Source organism: Ochlerotatus camptorhynchus, unplaced genomic scaffold, assembly GCF_037179485.1.
Source record: "Ochlerotatus camptorhynchus isolate MF236.1 unplaced genomic scaffold, CSIRO-AGI_Acam_v1.1 ptg000289l, whole genome shotgun sequence".
Classification (NCBI taxonomy): Eukaryota; Metazoa; Arthropoda; class Insecta; order Diptera; family Culicidae; genus Ochlerotatus; species Ochlerotatus camptorhynchus.
In genome coordinates, this window is record NW_027040778.1 from 210,900 (window position 1) to 231,242 (window position 20,343).

Sequence of the window (20,343 nt, forward strand, 5' to 3'; positions counted from 1 at the left end):
TAAGAATTTCTTCCCTCCGTGCTCTCTATACCCTCGTTGAATAGCCACACCCTGACGAGCATTCACCGTGCAGTGATGAATGCAGTGCTTCTCCCCGGAAAACTAAATGTGTGTCACGGAAATGCCCAAAGTATCTGTGCCAGGAGGTCAAGCAAACTGGACGAAGTAAGAAACCTGCTTCAAGACTCCAAAGTCAACGTAGCATGTTTCACCGAATCCTGGTTGACACCAAAAGTTAGTAACCGCAGCATTGCCATTCTTGTATATAAAATCTTACGCAACGACCGACTGTACAGGCGTGGAGGTGGATCACTTACGGTGTAATAACATTTTTGGGACAGTACTACAACTCGATTCAGAAGGCAAAACAAAGTGCCTAGCGTTGGAGTTGGGACTTGGGTCGGAGAAACTGCTGATTTTAGCCGTTTACAATCCCCCAGAAAACGACTGTTCAGGTTTTCTTGCCGATAAATTAGCCGACTTTGCCACACTTTACGAAACCGTTTTGCTTATTGGAGATTTCAACACAGACTTGAACACCCGAAACAGTAAGCGAGCAGACTTCGAAACAGTACTTCAGAGTTTTGCGTTGACGTCTGTTGGTGACGAGCCAACCTTCTTTCACTATATATACGGGATGCTCACAGTTGGATCTGTTTATCACTAGCTGCATAGGTTCTGCGTTTTAATCAGGTTAGTTTCCCTGCACTTTCGCAACATGATCTGATGTTCGGTTCTTTGGATTTTGATGGTTCGCCTGCACCAATAATTCAAACGTATCGTGACTATGTCAATTTCGACGCTCTGGCTTTGGAAAACGCTATACAGTCCGTTGCATGGGACAATATGTACTCCATTGACGACCCCGACGATTTACTCGATTTCTTCAACAGTCATCTCAAACGGATCCATGATCAGTGTTTCCCGCTTCGAACAAACAGCGGCCGTATGCAGAATAACTCGTGGTTTGATTACAACATCAGTAAGTCAAGGACTGGCTGAATGCATCGTCGGATTCAAAATTACAAGCAAGACAACGATATAAAGTACTGAGGAATCGAACCAACGCGAATCAAGGACACCAAAGCACGTTACCTGCGCCGCTTCTTAGACGGCACAAGCGTCAGCGGACTGTGAATTCGACTCAAACGAAATAGTACATCCCAAGACATACCATGGCATTCCACACAAGCTTCTCCTCACAGTTTCTCCTTCCATCCTGTACAAGACTGGGAAGTTGTGAACGCAACATGGGACATTAGGTTGAACGCGACGGACCTCGATGGATTGCCGATATGCTTCATAAACATTGTTCTTCCATTAGTTCTACAGCAAATCACCTATATTTTCAACGCTCTCATTGAGTCTTCTACCTTTCCTGCGTGCTGGAAGCAAGCGAAAGTACTGCCACTACGAAAAAAAAAAACACATTTGAACACGTTTACAAATCTCAGACCTATCAGTATCTTGTGTGCAATGTCGAAGGTTTTTGAAAAACTTTTGAAGCAACAAATGTCGGCGTTCATTTCATTGTCATTGTCAAGCTGGGTTTCGCAGAGGAAATAGCATCAAAACTGCGACGGTACGTGTTTACGATGATTTTGCGACCACAATCGACAAGAAAGGGTTCGCCATATTGCTCCTGTTAGATTTTTCCAAGGCATCAAACAGGCGAGGTAACATCTGGCGTACCACAAGGGTCGGTAATCGGCTTTTGTTGTTTTGCTGCTACATTAACGATCTCCCAAGGGTTCTAAGATGGTGCTCAATTAGAATCTATGCAGACGACGTTCAACTATATAAATTGCTCTTTTGATTGTCGATTTCTCCATATTTAGGTGGTGGAAAGTTGAATCTCTCACTAAGATGTGCTCGTTCCCTCGCTTCTGGCGTGCAAAAGCACCAGTACTAAGCAACTAACAGATTATCACACTACATGGCATATAAGATAGACTCAAATTTAAAAAAATCTGGGGGCATCTCTGGTTGGAAGTGTTAATTGCTATAGTTGCGCAACCTAACGCTTCTAACGTACCATCAATATAGGGAGCGTTCAGCCATCAAAACTTCCTCAAAGTACCAAGGCTGCAAACAGCGTGTCGATTCATGGTTGACAATGTGATGGTCAATCGATATTATTCAGTCACCATTCGAATGGAAACCCGATTGGACCTGTCTGTGGTCAATCGGAACGGAAAAACCTGGAAAAGTCCCAAGTAAAATGCGTGTCGATTCTTGTTGACATGACTGGTTCTCAGCAATTTGATTACCAAATTTTAAGATTAAAGGGTGATACGGTCAAAATTTGGTCAATATCAACTTGACGTATTTCTTTCAATTTTGCATTTAAAAAACCTGAACACCCCTCATTTTGAAGGTGTGTGTGTGTAGAATGTTGCTCCTATTTTGATTTTGGAATTCACTCTTCAGTTGTCAAAATGCCGTCCAAGCAAGAAGAGCAGCGTATCAAAATTTTGCTCGCGCATCGCGAAAATCCGAGCTACTCGCACGCAAAGTTGGCAAAATCGCTAGAAGTTGCCAAATCAACCGTTACAAATGTAATTAAAGTGTTTGGGGAACGTTTGTCGACAGCCAGGAAGTCTGGATCGGGGGGAAATCGAAAACCGGAAGCCGCTGAGACGACAAAGAGAGTTGCCGGTAGTTTCAAGCGAAACCCTAACCTCTCTCTCCGAGATGCCGCAAATAAGCTGGGTGTATCGTCTACAACCGTGCATCGAGCCAAAAAACGAGCCGGACTATCGACTTACAAGAAGGTAGTGACTCCAAATCGCGATGATAAACAAAATACGACGGCCAAAGCGCGATCCCGGAGGCTGTACACGACGATGCTGACGAAGTTTGACTGCTTGGTAATGGAGGACGAAACCTACGTCAAAGCCGACTACAAGCAGCTTCCGGGACAGGAGTTTTATACGGCAAAAGGAAGGGGAAAGGTAGCAGATGTTTTCAAGCACATGAAACTGTCAAAGTTCGCAAAGAAATATCTGGTTTGGCAAGCCATCTGTACCTGTGGCTTGAAAAGCAGCATTTTCATAGCTTCCGGGACTGTCAACCAAGAAATTTACGTGAAAGAGTGTTTGAATAAAAGTCTGCTGCCTTTCCTGAAGAAACACGGTTGTTCCGTACTGTTTTGGCCGGATTTGGCATCTTGCCATTACGGTAAAAAGGCAATGGAGTGGTACGCCGCCAACAACGTGCAGGTGGTTCCCAAGGACAAGAACCCTCCCAACACGCCAGAGCTCCGCCCAATTGAGAAATACTGGGCTATTGTCAAGCGGAACCTAAAGAAGACCAAAAAAAACTGCTAAGGGCGAGCAGCAGTTCAAGGCAAACTGGCTTTCTGCGGCGAAGAAGGTGGACAAGGTGGCTGTACAAAATCTGATGGCAGGGGTCAAGCGTAAGGCCCGGCAATTCGGATTTGGAAAAGCGGAAGCCTAACTGAATATTTTTCCTGAATTTTATACTAATTGAACTTGAAAAAGAAATTTAATTTGATTTTTTAAATAAACGATTTCACCGATTTACACGCGTTTTACCTTGACCAAATTTTGACCGTATCACCCTTTAAGTCTTGGTATGACAGGTATGACTATCTACTTTTGAACGGAATAGACAAGTAACTGATTGGACTTGTGGTTGGCTAGTCGGAAGACAAAAACCCGTGAGCGGTGACTCTGCAGAACTTCAGATTTACCGGGAAAATTGTCAATTCCTGAAAGTAGATCTAAAGAGATCCACGGTTTTTTTATATTCAATCACGAGCAAAGATGAAATATGCAATAACCATATCAATTCTGCTACTTGAAGGGCAGAAAACGGTTCTCTAGATATCTGAAATCACTAGACAAATCGTAAATTCGTGAAAATAAAGCTTGAGCCATTTAATATGTGAACACAAAAAAAAAACGGATGTATCTCAGAACCATCTTAAAAAATAAAAATGTTGAGTACTCAAAATGAAGAACATTTATTGCACTTTAAAGGAAAAATATAAAAAAAATAATTCCGATTTGATTTTCATGAAATCTCGAACTTTTATTCGAATACCACTCATCATATTTTGGACACTCTGTTGGCTAACTTGAGCGGCCGTTTTGTTCCAACATCTTTTTAACTCTGCCGCATCCCGATTCAGCTTTCCAGTCTTCTTCAACTTCTGCTTGACAATTGCCCAATATTTCCCAATTGGGTGGAATTGAGGGCAGTTGGGTTGATTGATGTCCTTTTTGAAGAAATCTACCCATTTGTCTCGGTACCACTGTGAAACTTCTCCGCTGTAGTGGCAGCTTGCCAAATCAAACCAAAACTTTAAAGGTCCATTGTGAGCCTTACTGTGCGGAACAATATGTTTTATCAGATACGATCATAAGCTTTCTTGCATATTTATCGGCATAAACTAATTTGAACTTATTAGGGACATCACCTCGACCAGTGGCTTTATGGAACTTTTGTCCAGGAAGATACCCATAATCCATCTTCACGTACATTTCGTCGTCCATGAGGATGCATCCTTCGTACTTTGTAAGAACCTCATTGTACAACTTCCGGGAACGTCTTTTGGCCACTAGATTCTGCTTCAGTGTGTTCTGTTTGGTAGCATACTGGCCCGAAAAGATCAAAATCCGACAGCCCTGGGTTTTCCTTACCCATTCTCAATACCTTCATATGCAGCTTCCGATCCTTAGTTCCACTACGACGCTTGCTATGATCCTGCCGATCGATAGTATGCCGCTCACGGAAACGTTAGAAAACACTGAACACGGTCGATTTAGCCAATTTCAACGACTTCGTGATTTTTGAACCTGACCTCGTGGGATTTTCCAAGTATAACTTCTTTTAAACAAAATGAATCGTGACGAACTTTTCAGCACTGAAAGAGGAAACATTTCTAATCTAATCTAATCTAATCTAATCTAACACCAACACAGGCAGTTCATGAAGGCATCCTGGAAAATTATAGATATACCTCCATCATTTTCTTGTCTATTTGGTATATTTTATACATCAGAGATGCGCGAAATACATCAAAACGGCCAGGCCTTCTGTGCAGCCTTTAAGGGGCAAGATGATTCAGAAACGAATAAACGGATAAACCAATAAATGGATGAAACGTAGACATCTCGTACGCGTTCCGTTGTTATGAATGATTGGTCGTTGGGAGCATCTAATCTAAAAAAGTTAAATGATGCTCCATTTTCCTCGAGTGGTTGAGACATGAGCACTAACTCTTGTCTTTGCCCTAAATGACTTATGGTTATAGCGCCATTACTCGCTTTCTGAAAAGAAAATGTGTATAAACTAAAAAAAACGGGTCTCTAATCAATCTACATGAAATGTTCGCTAAAACTCACAATGACTCGAAAAACGGAAACGAAAGTAAATGTTGATGTAGTACTTACTCAACGAGAGGTCACCGAATTAGTGACACCCTCATAAGTAGGTACTACGGAGTTAGGGTACGGTATTAGGTTAGGATACGCCTTAACCAGGCGATACAAGCACGATAATTTGATTTGGTTTGTGCTTAAGGTTGTCAATGTATTAGTGAGCTTGCCAAATATTAATAAGTGGTAGTTTCAACTTGTGTACACGAGTATCCGACAAGAGGAGATGAAAGTGGTGATGTCACAATCATTTTTACACATGAAGTTGAGTGCAGTGAGAATACATTTATTTAATTTCTACTGTTTTTAACGTGTTTGGTTGTTATTAACCGTAAATGCCGTCGTGTGCCGTAAAACCTTGTGCAATCACAGCTAATCGGGCTAAATAAATGGGATAAGTTTGCCCTAAAAAATCTGATGTTCGGAAGCGCTGGTTTTCATTTTGCCGGATCAAGGATTTATCTGCAAAGTTTCGTGTTTGCTCTTTTCACTTGAATAAGAACCGTCCTGCTCCAGACGATCAAGTCCCGAGAAACGGCAATTCAATATTTAATTCTCCAGTGTCCCACAGCGCAACGTTTAAAAGAGCCTCGCAGTTTATGCAGCAATCAATTCGAGAGGAACATGTCTTTGGGTATGCTTCTGGCATATCTAGGAAAGAACAATTTGATTAATAGCGAAAGAATTACTTTACAGAAACACGGCTAGAAATACCATCAAAGTGAACAAAAACGATGCATTAGGCTTGGCTCACCCAGTAAATAGCACTGCCACGAAAGAAATGCTTTCCTGTGAGAATGAACTGGTGGTGCTTAGCGACGAAGTGCCTATGATCGGGGTTGATGGTGATTCGGCAGACAAAATATGTCCATCCAAGACGGAAATTTATGTTAGGTTATATTAATGGAGAACGAGTTCAACCGAGAAGCTGAAACAGGAAGATTGAAAACGATCTGGGACTTAAGATCTGCCATTGTTCATCAAAAGCTGACAATACGTGATAAGCCCTTAAGGGATTGATGTTTTGATTTCTTACAGTTGCGCGAGAAAGAGGTTCAAATCAACGATTTAAATAGATCAATGAAGCACATAATGAGAGGCAAAGATAAGCAAATCAGTGACCTCAGCTCAGATCTGAAACACTCAAGGAAATCGAATCGTGACATCGTGAGAATGGCTAAAGAGCAAGTTGCCGAAGAAGATCGCTTTAATACTAATACTTGGTTCGAGTCAAGTAGTCGAGTATTATTACAAGACACTGAAGAAGTCTGCACATTGTAGACGAAATACGCGTATCTGTCAAGGATAAGCAAATAAAGTAGTGGAATTAAATGGAAAATACTAATCCTTCTCTCTCTCATTATACAGGTATTCCACTAAGACGCCCACATTCATCAGGATTTGTCTTGTATTGTTACATACGTGTTAAGTACTTCGACGAAATAAAATAATGTCATTATTTAAATCATTTGTATCATTGTTCGAAAAATAGCAATATCTTTATTTTATTTAGATTTTTTTACCAGAGAGCATTATGCTGAGAGCAGGAGTAAAGTTTCAAATAGGGCATAATGCATTCAAACCTATTGGAACAAAATTATACGGTTTTTTTTTTAATCAAGTTCATAGTTTTTCCTTTACCCGACTGCATCAAATTGGTGCGTGTGAAGTCATTACTTTTACAGGCCGAAGATGTTTCATAGTTTTGCTTTCAAACACAAACAAGCACGCTCGCATGCCACTCCTGTATGTGTATCTCATTGTGTTTGCTGCCGATGTGACTTGACCGCGCTGATCTATTGTTAGCTTTTTGCGATGTGCATTGCTTTTTTTTTTCTTCTAAAACCACGAGAAAAGTAGCCATAATTAGTGCATTTCATAAAAAATAGAAATTCATTGGTCCAGTTTTGTGTTAATCGCTGGTAGAAAGTCACGCCAAAACTGCTTGACAAAGTGGTCAATTGAAAAAGAAAAATGACCACCCTTCGGTCGTTAACATCTCTTGACTTTTTCATCCTTCTTCGTCTACCCTTCGAGATTTCCTTATCATAAATTTTGCTTTTATTCACTATAAGGATCCAATAAGATCAATTTGGAAACAGAGTTGTTAAGCCTAAACATCAACAATATATGCTTTTTGCTCTCATTTAAAACTGAATGGTTTAATGGTTGCTTTGACAATGACAGAACAACTTTATAGAGTATTTTATCAAGGCATTAATAAACAATTGCTAATGAAGTTTATGATTGATTTACAGAACAGTTTTATGGAGGTATTGAGAGCAGCTTTAAGTTTATTTTTAAAACAAGGCATAGTTGAAGATGCTAATTTCGAATAACAGACTAAAGTGGTAATTTTTATACGATAGATGAGGAGGAGATGAAAGTATAGAATTGATAGTTCCGTTTAGATTACGGCAGTGTGAAAATTGCATATAGAGAGTAGATAGCGAGCTAGGACAACTTTTAAGGAAGGTACAAATCGGTTTAATCATCTCTCTTTACCAAACTCCCCCATATAGTCAAAGTACATAACTCTGGATGGGAGCATACAATCAATTACTGTCATTGGTCGAAAGGTACAGTAGAAGCACCTACCCCACCCGTGTCCCCTCGAGATCGTCAAGTCGACGATGACAGGAGCACATACCGTGGTAGGGGTAAACAATAGCTGCAATTTCCAAACCTACGACTGGATGCCTTCCTTCGAATAACAACTGGAGTGCGGTAAAAATCGGTAGAACTGTTTCAAACACATCGTTGGTACTTGAGCGGTCGGTGATCATCTCTTTTTGCCACTGGTGGCGGGAGGGACAACCCTCACCATCCCTCTCCAAAGGGGGAGTTTGGTAAAGAGGGATGATAAAACCGCTTTGTACCTTCCTTAAAAGTTATCCTAGCTCGCTATCTACTCTCTATATGCAATTTTCACACAGCCGTAATCTAAACGGAACTGTCAATTCTATACTTTCCTCTCCTCCTCATCTATCGTATAAAAATTACCACTTCAGTCTGATATTCGAAATTAGCATCTTCAACTATGTAAATCGTTGACTTCACGCAGAAGTAATACCAAACATATAGTCAAAGAAAACAAGGCCGTTTTTAACTTTCTCGACAGACTATAAAAGGTTTTTAAAACAGCAATAAGCTGAATTACTAACCAGGAATGTTTTACGCTTCGAAATTCTCTATTTAAACTAAATGGATTGTTCATTACCGTTATAAAACCATCAAAAATAAGAGTGGATGCCTATTAGCTTCTGAATTGTTACTTGGGATTGGTTGCTTCCGCAGCTTCAAGCACCTCGATGCCCCTACTGATCATCATCAAAGACCGAGTCTGGCATTCGTTAGCATCGGAGAGCATGCGGTTTTGGTCGTGTGCGATATGAAACAGCTTGATGTGACTATTTATAACAATCTTCTCCTAATTTCATGAACGAGCTTATGGATGAATAGTAGAGTGATGCAAAATTTGAAATTTTCGCTCCACAATACTTAAACGATTCCAAATCGGATCCTGACTAACCTCTCAAAATTTGAACCCATTTGGTGAGAAACTGAGATGGCACAAACCATTTGAAGTTTGTATGGGAATTACTATGGTAAAACCAAGATTTTTGTTCATGTCTATCTAATAATTCACCATATCAGTCTACTTCAAAAGCCTTTAATTTTGCTTCTAGGAAATTTTCCCAGCTACAACTTTGCTGAAGACCACTTTTTGATTAAATGCAAGGATCGAAAGTTATTAATGGTTCAATGCACTGATGTCTTATGATCATGCTCAATCAACTGCTCAGCAGGCAACATTGGTGTTTCTGGGGCGTTGAATAGGACACAAAAATCATGGCTACTATGTCACACTGCAAAATACAGTGTTGCCTACAGAGCAGCTGCTTGATCATGTCATAAGTCTACAAATCTCTTAAATAATTAACAACTATTTCCTGTCTCGTTTTACATAGAAACGATCTTCAGCAAAGTTGTAGCTGAGAAAATTATCTATAAGAATAGCTATCGAGCTGTTTTGCAGCTCAATATGGAAAAAGGCTAGAAGGCAATGAACAAAAAGTTGAGATTTCCTATAGTTATTTACATGTAAACTTCAAATGGTTTGTGCGAAGTCTGTTTCTAACCAAATGAGTTGTAACTTTTGGGGGCTAATCACGACCCGATTTGAAACCATTTAAACACAGTGGAGCGAAAAAGTCAAATTTTGCATCAGTCTTAGAAATCAAAGGATATTAAAAGAAATTTCTTATCGTTGGAAAACAATATAGTCCCATATGTCCCATATGGACAGGAAATCAAACAAAGATGGGACTGATAAACGATTATGGGCAGAATAGTACACATACTCATCAGAACGGTCAACAGATTGGTAAAGGATGCAATACTTACAGCGTGTGCAACCAGGTTCCTGGTGGGAAGAAAATGTCCGGGAGCGCTTTTAACTTGTTCTGGTCCAAATGTCTGCCCGACAGATGATGGGATGGATGAGAGCATATGTGGAAGATGAGAAAATCAAACAGATGAACAGATTTACGATCTAGGAAAATAGTACAACGAAATCAGATGAGATGTAATGGAGTTTGACGGTACATTGACCAAAGCTATTGGAGTTATATTGCGACAGCACTGCCTGCATGGTTTTATTATGCATGCACGAACTGAATGTTGAAATGTGCTTTTACCTCTTTCTCGAAATGAAATGATAATTTAAATAATCTGCATGCTCGAACAACTTCCAACGGTTGCGGACATTTTACCACTCTCGAGCTAACTCTAACACAAATTGGCATTTACTGAAAAATCCCTACCATTTTAAAACCCCTGAAAACTAAATTGCTGTTCCGCAAACATAACCGAAATCCTTGCTCTCAATCTGGCTTGCGTCCTTCAATTCAATTAAGCTCGCATCATATCCTAACCATCACAGTTTAAATCCAAAGCCAGCGAGATTGCCCCATTTCTTACAGTTTCAGCATTTGAGCTCGCACAATCGTCGCAATAAAGAGCTTAAATTTATCGTTTATTTTCCATTTCCATCCGATTGCGGCTGCAAGCTGCCAACTGACCTCTCCGAAATGGGACTTGCGGTATTTGGCAGTGATCTTCGGGAGAGATATACACATATATAACATTATTTCAGTTTAGCTTGTGTTCCAAGCGAAAATCCACCCGTAAAACTTTGAGCAATTAATTTTCCCCGATTGCTTTTGCTCAATTCTAAACAATATGGATCGCTCGGAATGTGTTCCTTCCTCGCGCCAGATTCGACCTCCTGTTGTCATTAATTTTTCCGCTCATTTCATCTCGGATTTTCCACACCTTCATCACTTGGCAGCTCTAGTGCTCTGCCGGGTATTCGGTCGACGGATTGCGCTCAGCTCTCTGCCGATCTAATCTATCTATTCCTTCCACCCATCGGAGACTAATCGGGTTGAGAATGGAGAGCGCTGCAATGGCGATGCGGGATGAGATTTGTAACTGTCGTAAACATACTTACAGCGCATACATATCGCTCAAAGCGATGGTTGGTGGTACAATCTCCTCGATCGAGCAGTGCTTGAGGACCCTAATGGTTGAGAAATGATGGAAGAAAATCAGAAGAGTTTTGTCAGTATTACGGTCGTTAATGGGAACTCTCATTTGTCTTGACGCTTGAGGAAGCAGTGGGAATAAACTGTTTAGAAAGCAAAGGAATGTTTTGGTATTATATTGGATGAGTTTCTTGGCATGAGATACTAATTAGGGCAGGCCTAGGACAAGAGTTAGTGCTCATCAGTGGCGTGTGTAAGGGTGGCTATTGCCCCCTCAAATGATTTTGAGTTCATACCCCATGTGCCCCCCCCCCCCCGATGCTTTTCATCCCCACAAAACACTTTTAAACTAGAGGAAATGGATGGAATGTCGGCCTCAATGCCCCTAATTTGGGCTAATACATAAATTCAGCAATCGACTAAATTTCCAAAAATATCCATTAGTACCGTCCCAATGACCCGTTCATCTAGATAAAATTGATAAAAAGCAGATTTTTAGCGATGGGCCCAACCTTAGATCCATAGACAAACATTAGATCCATTTACCCCATCCAATCAATTTTAAAACTCAACTAGACATCGCAAACTGTCTGTTATTGCAATTCAAACTCTCAAAAATTTCAAAAGAGATTAATAGTTTTGACGTAGGATTACGTCTTTCGGCAACATATTAGGGGTGCAATTTCAAAAAACTAAAATCGACCGCATTTCGAAAAGGGGTCAGGTTTTGACCACATATAACTCTGTCAATAGCAGATGGATTTTAATTCTAAAGAAGCCAATGGCTTGGAAATTTATCAAGCAATCTGCTAAAATGAACACTTTATTAATTTTCATAAGTTCGCTATTGAAAAATACACAAATTTCCAAGCGTTGCAATGGTGATCAAAATTATCACCGATTGCCTGCAAACAGCGCATTCCCTAACACAGATTTAAACATCGAATTCGAGCCTGTCTCACTGAACGGTGCTCATTCAATCACCGTTCGTGGTAGTGTCCGGTCGTCAGAGTCAGCAGCAGCAGCATCAGCAGCAGTGCTTTCATCGTGTGGCGTTAACTTGCTTCTTCAGTACACCACGAAAGGCGAGCTGCAGGCCCACATGGGCATCCATAGAAGGAGGAAGAAGCCGCATCGCTATGGATCGAAATCAGTTTCTTCGTGAGTCGCTGTAGGTCATCTATGCCAAGCGCGTCACCCGCGTTTCAAACAACATACAGCTCGCTAGCCTCGTTCGTGTTGAACACCTCAATAGCCCAGCATTACTCAACAATTACGACAAAAATGTGTTCCTTATTAGGATCACTATAAATTATTGTTGTTTTAGAGTTAATTTTCATTGAACGTTTGCTCGCCTTTCTGGTTTCCCTAACACAGTCGCTGATAAAGGCGCCGGTGGTGTAGTGGTAAGCGTGATTACCTCTCACCCAGCAGGCCTAGGTTCAATCCCAGTCGGCACCGCCGAGATGTTCTGAGGCATAACATCTCTGATCACGCCTTCCTTCGGATGGGAAGTAAAGCCGTTGGTCCCCGGTTCATGAGTTGATGGGTCGATAGGTAGGGTCCAGGTGTGGGAGCTGCCTTCCTGGCACGTCGGTAGCATTGGTGCTCAGCACGGAAAACAAGATCGACGGAAAAAACAAACCAAAGGAAAAAAAAAACACAGTCGCTGAATACTGATACCAAGCACTGAGCATGCAAGACGTTACCGATCTTTATGCCTTTTGGTGCAAATGTTAAGCCCCTCCTATTAAGAGCATTATGCCAAAAAATAACCTTGCCGAAATGCTCTTAATAGAAGGGGCTTAAAATATGCATCAAGAAGTACAAATGTAGGTTCATATTCTGAGATTGATGTGTTTTCCCTATTAGGGGAAATGGATCTAATGTTGGCCTATGGATCTAAGACCCATCGCTAAAAATATGCTATTTTCAATTTTATCTAGATGAACGCGTCATCGGGACAGTACTAATGGATATTTTTGGTCGCCATTGAAAATTTAGTTGATTGCTGAATTTATGTATGGGCCATTTAGGCCGAAATAACATTAATTTCCGCACTGCTATCATTTCCAAAAACATCGAGGAAAAATTTCCACAGTATTGTTCTCAACTAGCTTCCAAGCTTCCAACCCATCGGTCATTTTCAGGACCACAAATGACTAATAAAAAAGTAAACTAAAGAGTAAGAGCATGAATCCAAGACATATCGTCCAGGAGTGGCTTGTACTACATGAACATCGACAGAACACCTCACAAACAGGACTATCAAATTGCTTCCGAATTTCAACCTATCAAAATTTTTCACTGATAACGAGTTAAGAAATCAATTTAATATTTACTATACTTTTGCTATGACATCATAACCACCTTTCGTAATCCTACGTCAATTCTACGGTCGTGTCTTGGTTACAACCTCTTTCTTTTTTTGTAATTACTTTATTTTATTAGGCACAATCGAAAAAAAATTACAGTGCCGAGATTTCTTGTTCACTATACAATACATCGTAAAACTAAAGTCATGAGGTACAAAACGAAAAACATTTTATCTTCAGCTATTCAACAAGCTTCCTTCATCAGAACGGAATTCACTTCCAATGGTTTCAAGATATGGCAACAACGCCAAAGGGGGGTATAGCGCGTCCACTGCAAAAATGGATGCAAATCGTGGTCTTCACTCACACACTCATCACGAAACGGTTGCTTTTCAAGGTCGACGACCTTGAAGAAGAACAATGAACACCACACAATGGTTGCTGCCGAGTATACAGACGATCGCGTGACACACATCAAGTATGTGTGCTCGCCTCGACAGCTGAGATAACACTGTGATTAATAGTTATTTAGAACGTCCATCTGCAAAAAATCAACATATTTTTATCGACATCCTAAACGCTCTGCTGTTGCAGTTCAACTTCCAAACAAATTTTTGAAGAGTTCTTTAGTGCTTCAAAGCACTGTTCTGATACTTAAAAACACAACCAAGCGCCATTTTTCGCAGATAAACCTCCCAACATTTCAGTAATAAATATCCCTAATGTCCTCTTTCTACTTCAAAGTAATCCACAAAATTATCAAATAACTACACCTCAAATGTCCTGCTGTTGCAAATCAAACTACCACAGTTTTTTTGTGTGATCTGTAGTCATCCTCAACACCATATTGCTGCTACAAAATCATCCTAAAAATCATAGAATTTCTAAAGACAACTTACACGCCTTGTTGTTGCAGATCATCCTTAAAAATATTCAAAGGGGATCATTAGTGACTTATAATGTCCTCCTGCGACTTGAAAATTATCCAAAAAATCAGCAACTTTGCATAGACATCCTAACCGCCCTTAGTTACCATACCAATCAGGCTAAGGCCTTGTTGTCCTCTGCTGTCCGATGAGAACCAAACTTCACCAGCCTCGTAGCCTGCTTGGTCGATCCACCTTACCCGCTGCGAGCCTCTTCTTCTTGTTCCTGTTGGGTCGCTTTTGAGTACCATTTTCACTGGGACGTCGTGCGGCATTCTAACGAGGTGATCAGCCCACCGTAGTCGCCCAATTTTTGCAATCTGGACGAAGGATCGTTCTCCCAGCAGCTGGTGCAATTCGTGGTTCATTCTGCGTTCCGTCATCCATCGGTACTCAACCGTAGATGATGCGCAACACCTTCCGTTCGAAAACACCAATGGCGCGTTGGTCCTTCAGGGCGCGTAGTCAAGGTTTCGTGGTCATTGAGAACCACCGATTTAATCAGCGTCTAGTAGATAGTCAACTTCCTCCGGAGTCCATAGTTGGCACGATTCCCTGGCATAATGCGTCTTTGAATTTCTCTGCTGGTTTCATTTTCGACGGTCACCAGTGAGCCCAAATATACGAACTCGTCAACCACCTCGATTTCGTCACCGTCAACTCGGGGTGGGAGTCTAACATTGTTTTCCCTAGAACCTCTTTCTCTCATGTATTTGGTCTTCGATGCGTTGATGGGAAGTCTCAACGTTCCGTGCCATGATGTCGATGTCATTAGCGAAACCAAGAATCTGGATGAACTTCCTGAAGACCGTGACACTCGTGTCTATGCCAGCTCTTCTTATCACACCTTCTAACGCGGTGTTGAATAGCAGACACGTAAGTTCATCACCTTGCCGTAGCCCCTTTCGAGATTCGAGAGTGTCCCCGATACTCGAACAACGCACATCACTCGATCCATCATGGCCTTGATCAATCGCTTCAGTTTATGCGGAAATCCGTACTCGTGCATAATCTGCCATAGCTGATCTCGATCGATTGTGTCGTATGCGGATTAGAAATCGATGAGTGCACGGGCACCCATGAATCCCGCCTGGTATTGCCCCACGAACTCTCTTGCAAATGGTGACAGGTGGCATAGAATTTGGGAGACTACTTTGTAGGCGACGCTCCGCAGTGTGATCGCGCGGTATTTGCCCTTTTTGTAGATTGGGCAGCTTCCATCCACTCCTCCGGTAATATATCCGTGATTCACCACCGTATTTCAATAGCTCACATGGTAGTTGATCTACACCAGTTGCTGTGTTCAGCCGACGGATCTCCTCCTCATCTTCTTGAAGATCAGCGCGCGGTAGCCTGTCGTCTTCTGCGCGTGCTCCAAGGTCTGTGTCGTTTACGCGGTACAGGTGTTCCATCGTCTCACGATCTCAGTCTTTCTTTTGGCGCTTTTCCCATCGAAAAACCGAGTTTTGCCTGTTCCACGCTTGATGTAACGGGTTGGGTGTTTTGGACAAGGAAATGATTACTAACTTCTCTTGAGGGCTCGGTGGACGACTCTACCGTGAAGAAAGCGAGATACTCAAACAGACCCGTCCCGGCTCTGAGACCTCAGGGCGAGTTCAATCGTAATAACAAAAGGCGGGCAAAGCAGTTGCGAATTCCGAAAAGCAAAACTTATACAACAGGGAAAAGACCCATTCAAATCAGTAAGCGAGGTTTCCTTTGAAGGTTTGCCCCCAGTAAAAAGCTCCTTTTTTTGGGCTTAGCTATTTCATGATTAATCCACCTAGCAGGGAGACGAAAAATTTACTTTTTTCTGTTTGTCGAGATAGCAAAATGGTGTCTTGAGCATAGTTTTAGACAATATTAAAATAAACATTTTTGCTGGAGGTGGCAATCCACCATCTCTTACGTTTACAGAGATATGCAAAAAAAAAATTGGTTAGAGCCTCCAGAAAATCAATGTTTTGTAAAAACTTTTCAGGAAGCAATTTTTTGACGTTCATATTTTCTACTTAAATGTATGTTTTTTTTTAAATACGCTATTTTGTTTTGGGAAGCAAGTCCTTATCAATGTTTCTTAAGATATTGGTAAGAATTGGTCAAACCAGGCTAATTAAATTTGAAAGTATACTTAAAATGCTGCCCAATGCATTCCAAATCATTAGTCTTCTTTAGTATTCCTTACCGATCTGCTTATTACCAAACTATAGGGTCACGACTTCTCGTATCATTGTGCCACTGTTGTTCTTTTTTTAAATACGCATGATGAACATTAAAAAAACATTACTACCTCAAATGATTACAACCTATATCAAAACCCAAACAACAATTTTTGTTTGATTGAAGTTTTATAGCAGTTGATATAACCAAATTATAAAACCTTCACTGACGACCACATTGCTTTAACATCCTCCTAAGAACCGCTATACAGCCATGTCATGGCCAATTGGCCTAGTTTTAATGCAATCATTAAAACTTGATATGCGAACTACCTTAGGAGCATAGGTTTTATGTCAGTTTTATCACACTCTACACGTGGTTGTTACAAATTAAAACATAAAACCTCCTCCAGGTCAGAAAGTTTTAACAACCTTTTGATGAATACCATAAAAATATATTACAACCGCATAAATCGCTCCTGAAGAAGATGATAAAACATGATACGCAAAACATTTTGACAACCTTGAAGGTTTTAAGTTGGGGTTTTTGGATGATAGTTAATATTGAGAAATATTTTATTATGGTTTTATTCTTTCAATGTTTCATGTGAAATCATGATCAATATCAGTTTGTAATAATAGCTGACATTGTCGTATATTGAAAATAAGACGACTTCATAGCAATTTTGAACCAATCTGTATATGCTTCAGAGCATGCCGTTCAATATTTATGGTGATTATTATACCAAATATGAGCACATACTCAGTGCGCCATATGAATACCAAAATATAGGGATATTTTTAATTTGTCTGCATTCGCACCACGCATTAAAGAGTCATTAAAAGATTATCTATTTAGTGCAAAGCTGTTACTACTGTTTAGCAATAACCAGTCACATATTATTTATGTATGAAAGTGTTTTATCGCCTATCGATTAAAGCGTAATTATTCATACTGTGTGAAATTTGTTCATACGGCGACATTTTTTTCGTTATAACTTGCTACTCATTAAAAATTCCTCTATATATCATATTCTCCTAGATTGGAATTCTATAGCATAACATAAACCTAATGGTTGTATCTTAGCATTTCGTAGTCCAAATTGAGAGCGTTAAGTTATATTAAAACTCTATAACTAGCTTGCTGGTTTAATTCGGTACAGCGAATCAAAACAAAACAAAATCATGGCAACCTGTCAAAAAGTCAACATTCCAAGCGATCCTTCTATTTTCTCTTGTAATGAAGATGTAAGAAATGCTTATTGGATCCACTAAAAGCTTTTTCAATACAAGGGTTAAAGCCGTGATGCCAATACTGGCCATCTCCAACTGGATTTAGTGAAACTGTCTTCGTTGTTTTTAAGAAGGGTTCGTGGATCTTTCGGAAGTGTTCCGGAAAGCCGCTTGTTCAATATTTTTAAGAGCTCCTTCACCGCACTGTGCCTTATGTTATATGAGGGAGCCCATAACTCTAGATCCTCCAGGAGTTTCATATTGGCGATCGTCTCATCTACATCGCGTTCAAAAGCACTGAAGGGGTTTTCATTTCATGTATCTTAATAGATTGTTTTTTTTTATATTGGTAACAATTTTCAGAGTTTTTTTTTTATTGTTGTAGTATATTTCTTATCTGTTAATCTTAGGCCTCTGATAAAGAGGATAGTTGTAATGAGGCTTTAATGAAGGTCTAAGACTGTTTCGAGTTTTATATATGTAATATAACATACCCTATTGTATCTTGACAAAATACCATTTCATGTAGATTATATTGAAGTATTGTAAGTGAACACAATTTATATAAACAGTTGGTACTTCTCAGGAGAACAAGAATGAACATCCGGTCAAGTATGTATATAAACCCTAAGCACCCGATTGTAAGCCTCTTTGATGTCCGAACCGTTGACTAATAAATACCAAAAGAAGAACCTCGTGTGTTTGTGAGTATTTATACATTTGAAAGACATAACAGTTTCTGGCGACGAGGAGAACAATAACGGTCGCGTCTATTGAGTGAGTGAAACATGTCAGTTGAAGAGGAAAACAAGAATATTGTAGTGATGTCAAAGATGGCGTCTGTAGGACGAATGGATCCATTTGTACCTGGTGATGATTTCGAGGTGTACATCAAACGGTTAAAGATGTACTTTGTTGCAAATGGGATTTCGGATGAACTAAAGGCAGCAGTGCTTATTACAGTCATGGGAAGTGAAACGTTTCAAATACTCGATTCGTTGTTTAGTCCGGAAGACCCATGTGAAAAAAGTTTCGATGAGATTGTGTCTAAACTAAACAATCAGCTCAAACCAATGGTGATTGTGGCCGCAGAAAGGTATAAAATGTATACCAGAAAGCAGAAAGTGAACGAGCCAATAGTAGAATATACCGTAGCATTAAAGCATTTGGCCCAATCGTGCAATTTTGGAGCTTTTCTACCAGATGCACTTCGTGACGCGTTTATAATCGGTATTCAGGATTCGAAAATACGAAGGCGGTTGTTGTCAGAGGACATGAATTTTGATCAAGCGTATAAAATAGCTGTTGGAATGGAGTTGGCGAATTCCGAAGAATCAAAGTTAACACGTGGAAACAGTTTGAATCACGTGGTATCGAAGCAGTCAAATGGGTGGATGAAAGTATCAAAAATGCGTGGCAGTGTAAGTGGGAAGCAAACAAACGAAGAGCGAAAGGTGAAGATGTGTAGTCGGTGTGGTAGATCAAGCCATCCGATCAACCAGTGTCCTGCTGTCAGCGTAGTCTGCTTTAAATGTCGAATCAAGGGTCACTTTGCGAGCCATTGTAAGACCAGAAATGTTCATTTGGTCGATGAAAGCGATGGAGATGAATACGATGATGAAAATGTAGATCAGTTGGGTAGCGGAAGGTAATGATCCGTTACTAATACCAGTAAATGTTGAAGGTAAGGAGATTCTAATGGAAGTTGATACTGGTGCTTGTAAATCGATTATAGGTGAAGAAGAGTACCTTGAGAAATTTAATCACGTGTATTTCAATCAAGAATCAAAGTCATTTCAAGTGATTACCGGTCAGAAATTTAAGCCGATAGGAGTGGGAGAATTCAGAGTCAGCGTACCTAATAGTGACACGGTTTTTAAATTACAAATGAGTGTAGTACGGTCAGAATTTAAATTCAAAGCACTTCTGGGACGCACGTGGCTAAATATCTTGTACCCTGGATGGAAAAGTAGAATTTTAGATGGAGGGCAAGGTTATGTACATAATGTGGAAAATGGGAAAGTGATTGAAGGCATTGCAGGTGAAAAAAGCAAGACAGTGTGTAAGCGAAAGCTAGATTCATTTACCGAGAAATATGTGGTAGAAAACAAAAATGATGTCTTAAAAACATTGCAAGAATGCTACCCGTGAGTATTTAGTGACGACAGCAGTACATCGATCGAAAATTTTGAAGTGGACATCCATTTGAAAGAGTATACACCTGTATTTCATAAGGCATACGAACTTCCGTTCAAAATGCGAGGACCGCTAGAAGAAGAACTAACAAAAAAGTTAGATTTTTGATTTTAATGATAATAGGAACCACCCTAGAATTCATTGTCATAAAAATGAGGGCCTAACTATAAGAAACAACTTTGTAGAAGAGACTTTTATTCTAAAGTTTCAATTTAAGGCTCAAAACATATCATTCCAGCTAAATCTGCATTCTGTACCACTGTGCAGTGGTATTTTGAAATCAGTGAAGCATAGCAGATATGCAAGTCCGATCGTAGCCGTTCCAAAATCAGATGGTAAGTCTATTCGAGTTTGTGTTGATTGTAAAAGGACGATTAACGAATTTGTGGAGACTGAGCACTACCCTTTACCGCGAATTGATGATATTTTGGCAAGCTTTCCAGGCTGTAAAATATTTTGCGTTTTAGACCTGAAAGGTGCTTATCAGCAGTTGGCTTTATCTGAGGAATCTAAGAAATATTTAACGATTAATACTCACAAGGGCTTATTTCAGTTCCAAA

At 40.2% G+C, this 20,343-nt stretch overlaps 1 protein-coding gene across 1 annotated transcript in view; it reads right to left on the minus strand.

The window, feature by feature from the left end:
• Positions 1-20,343, minus strand: part of LOC135706708 (relaxin receptor 2-like) — a 291,102-nt gene that overhangs the window by 116,325 nt on the left and 154,434 nt on the right. The window contains exons 7-8 of the mRNA XM_065228358.1: positions 10,921-10,989; positions 9,813-9,884 (exon numbers count right to left, since the gene is read on the minus strand). Coding sequence (XP_065084430.1) covers positions 9,813-9,884; positions 10,921-10,989 — 141 coding nt within the window. The remainder of the gene's footprint in view (positions 1-9,812; positions 9,885-10,920; positions 10,990-20,343) is intronic.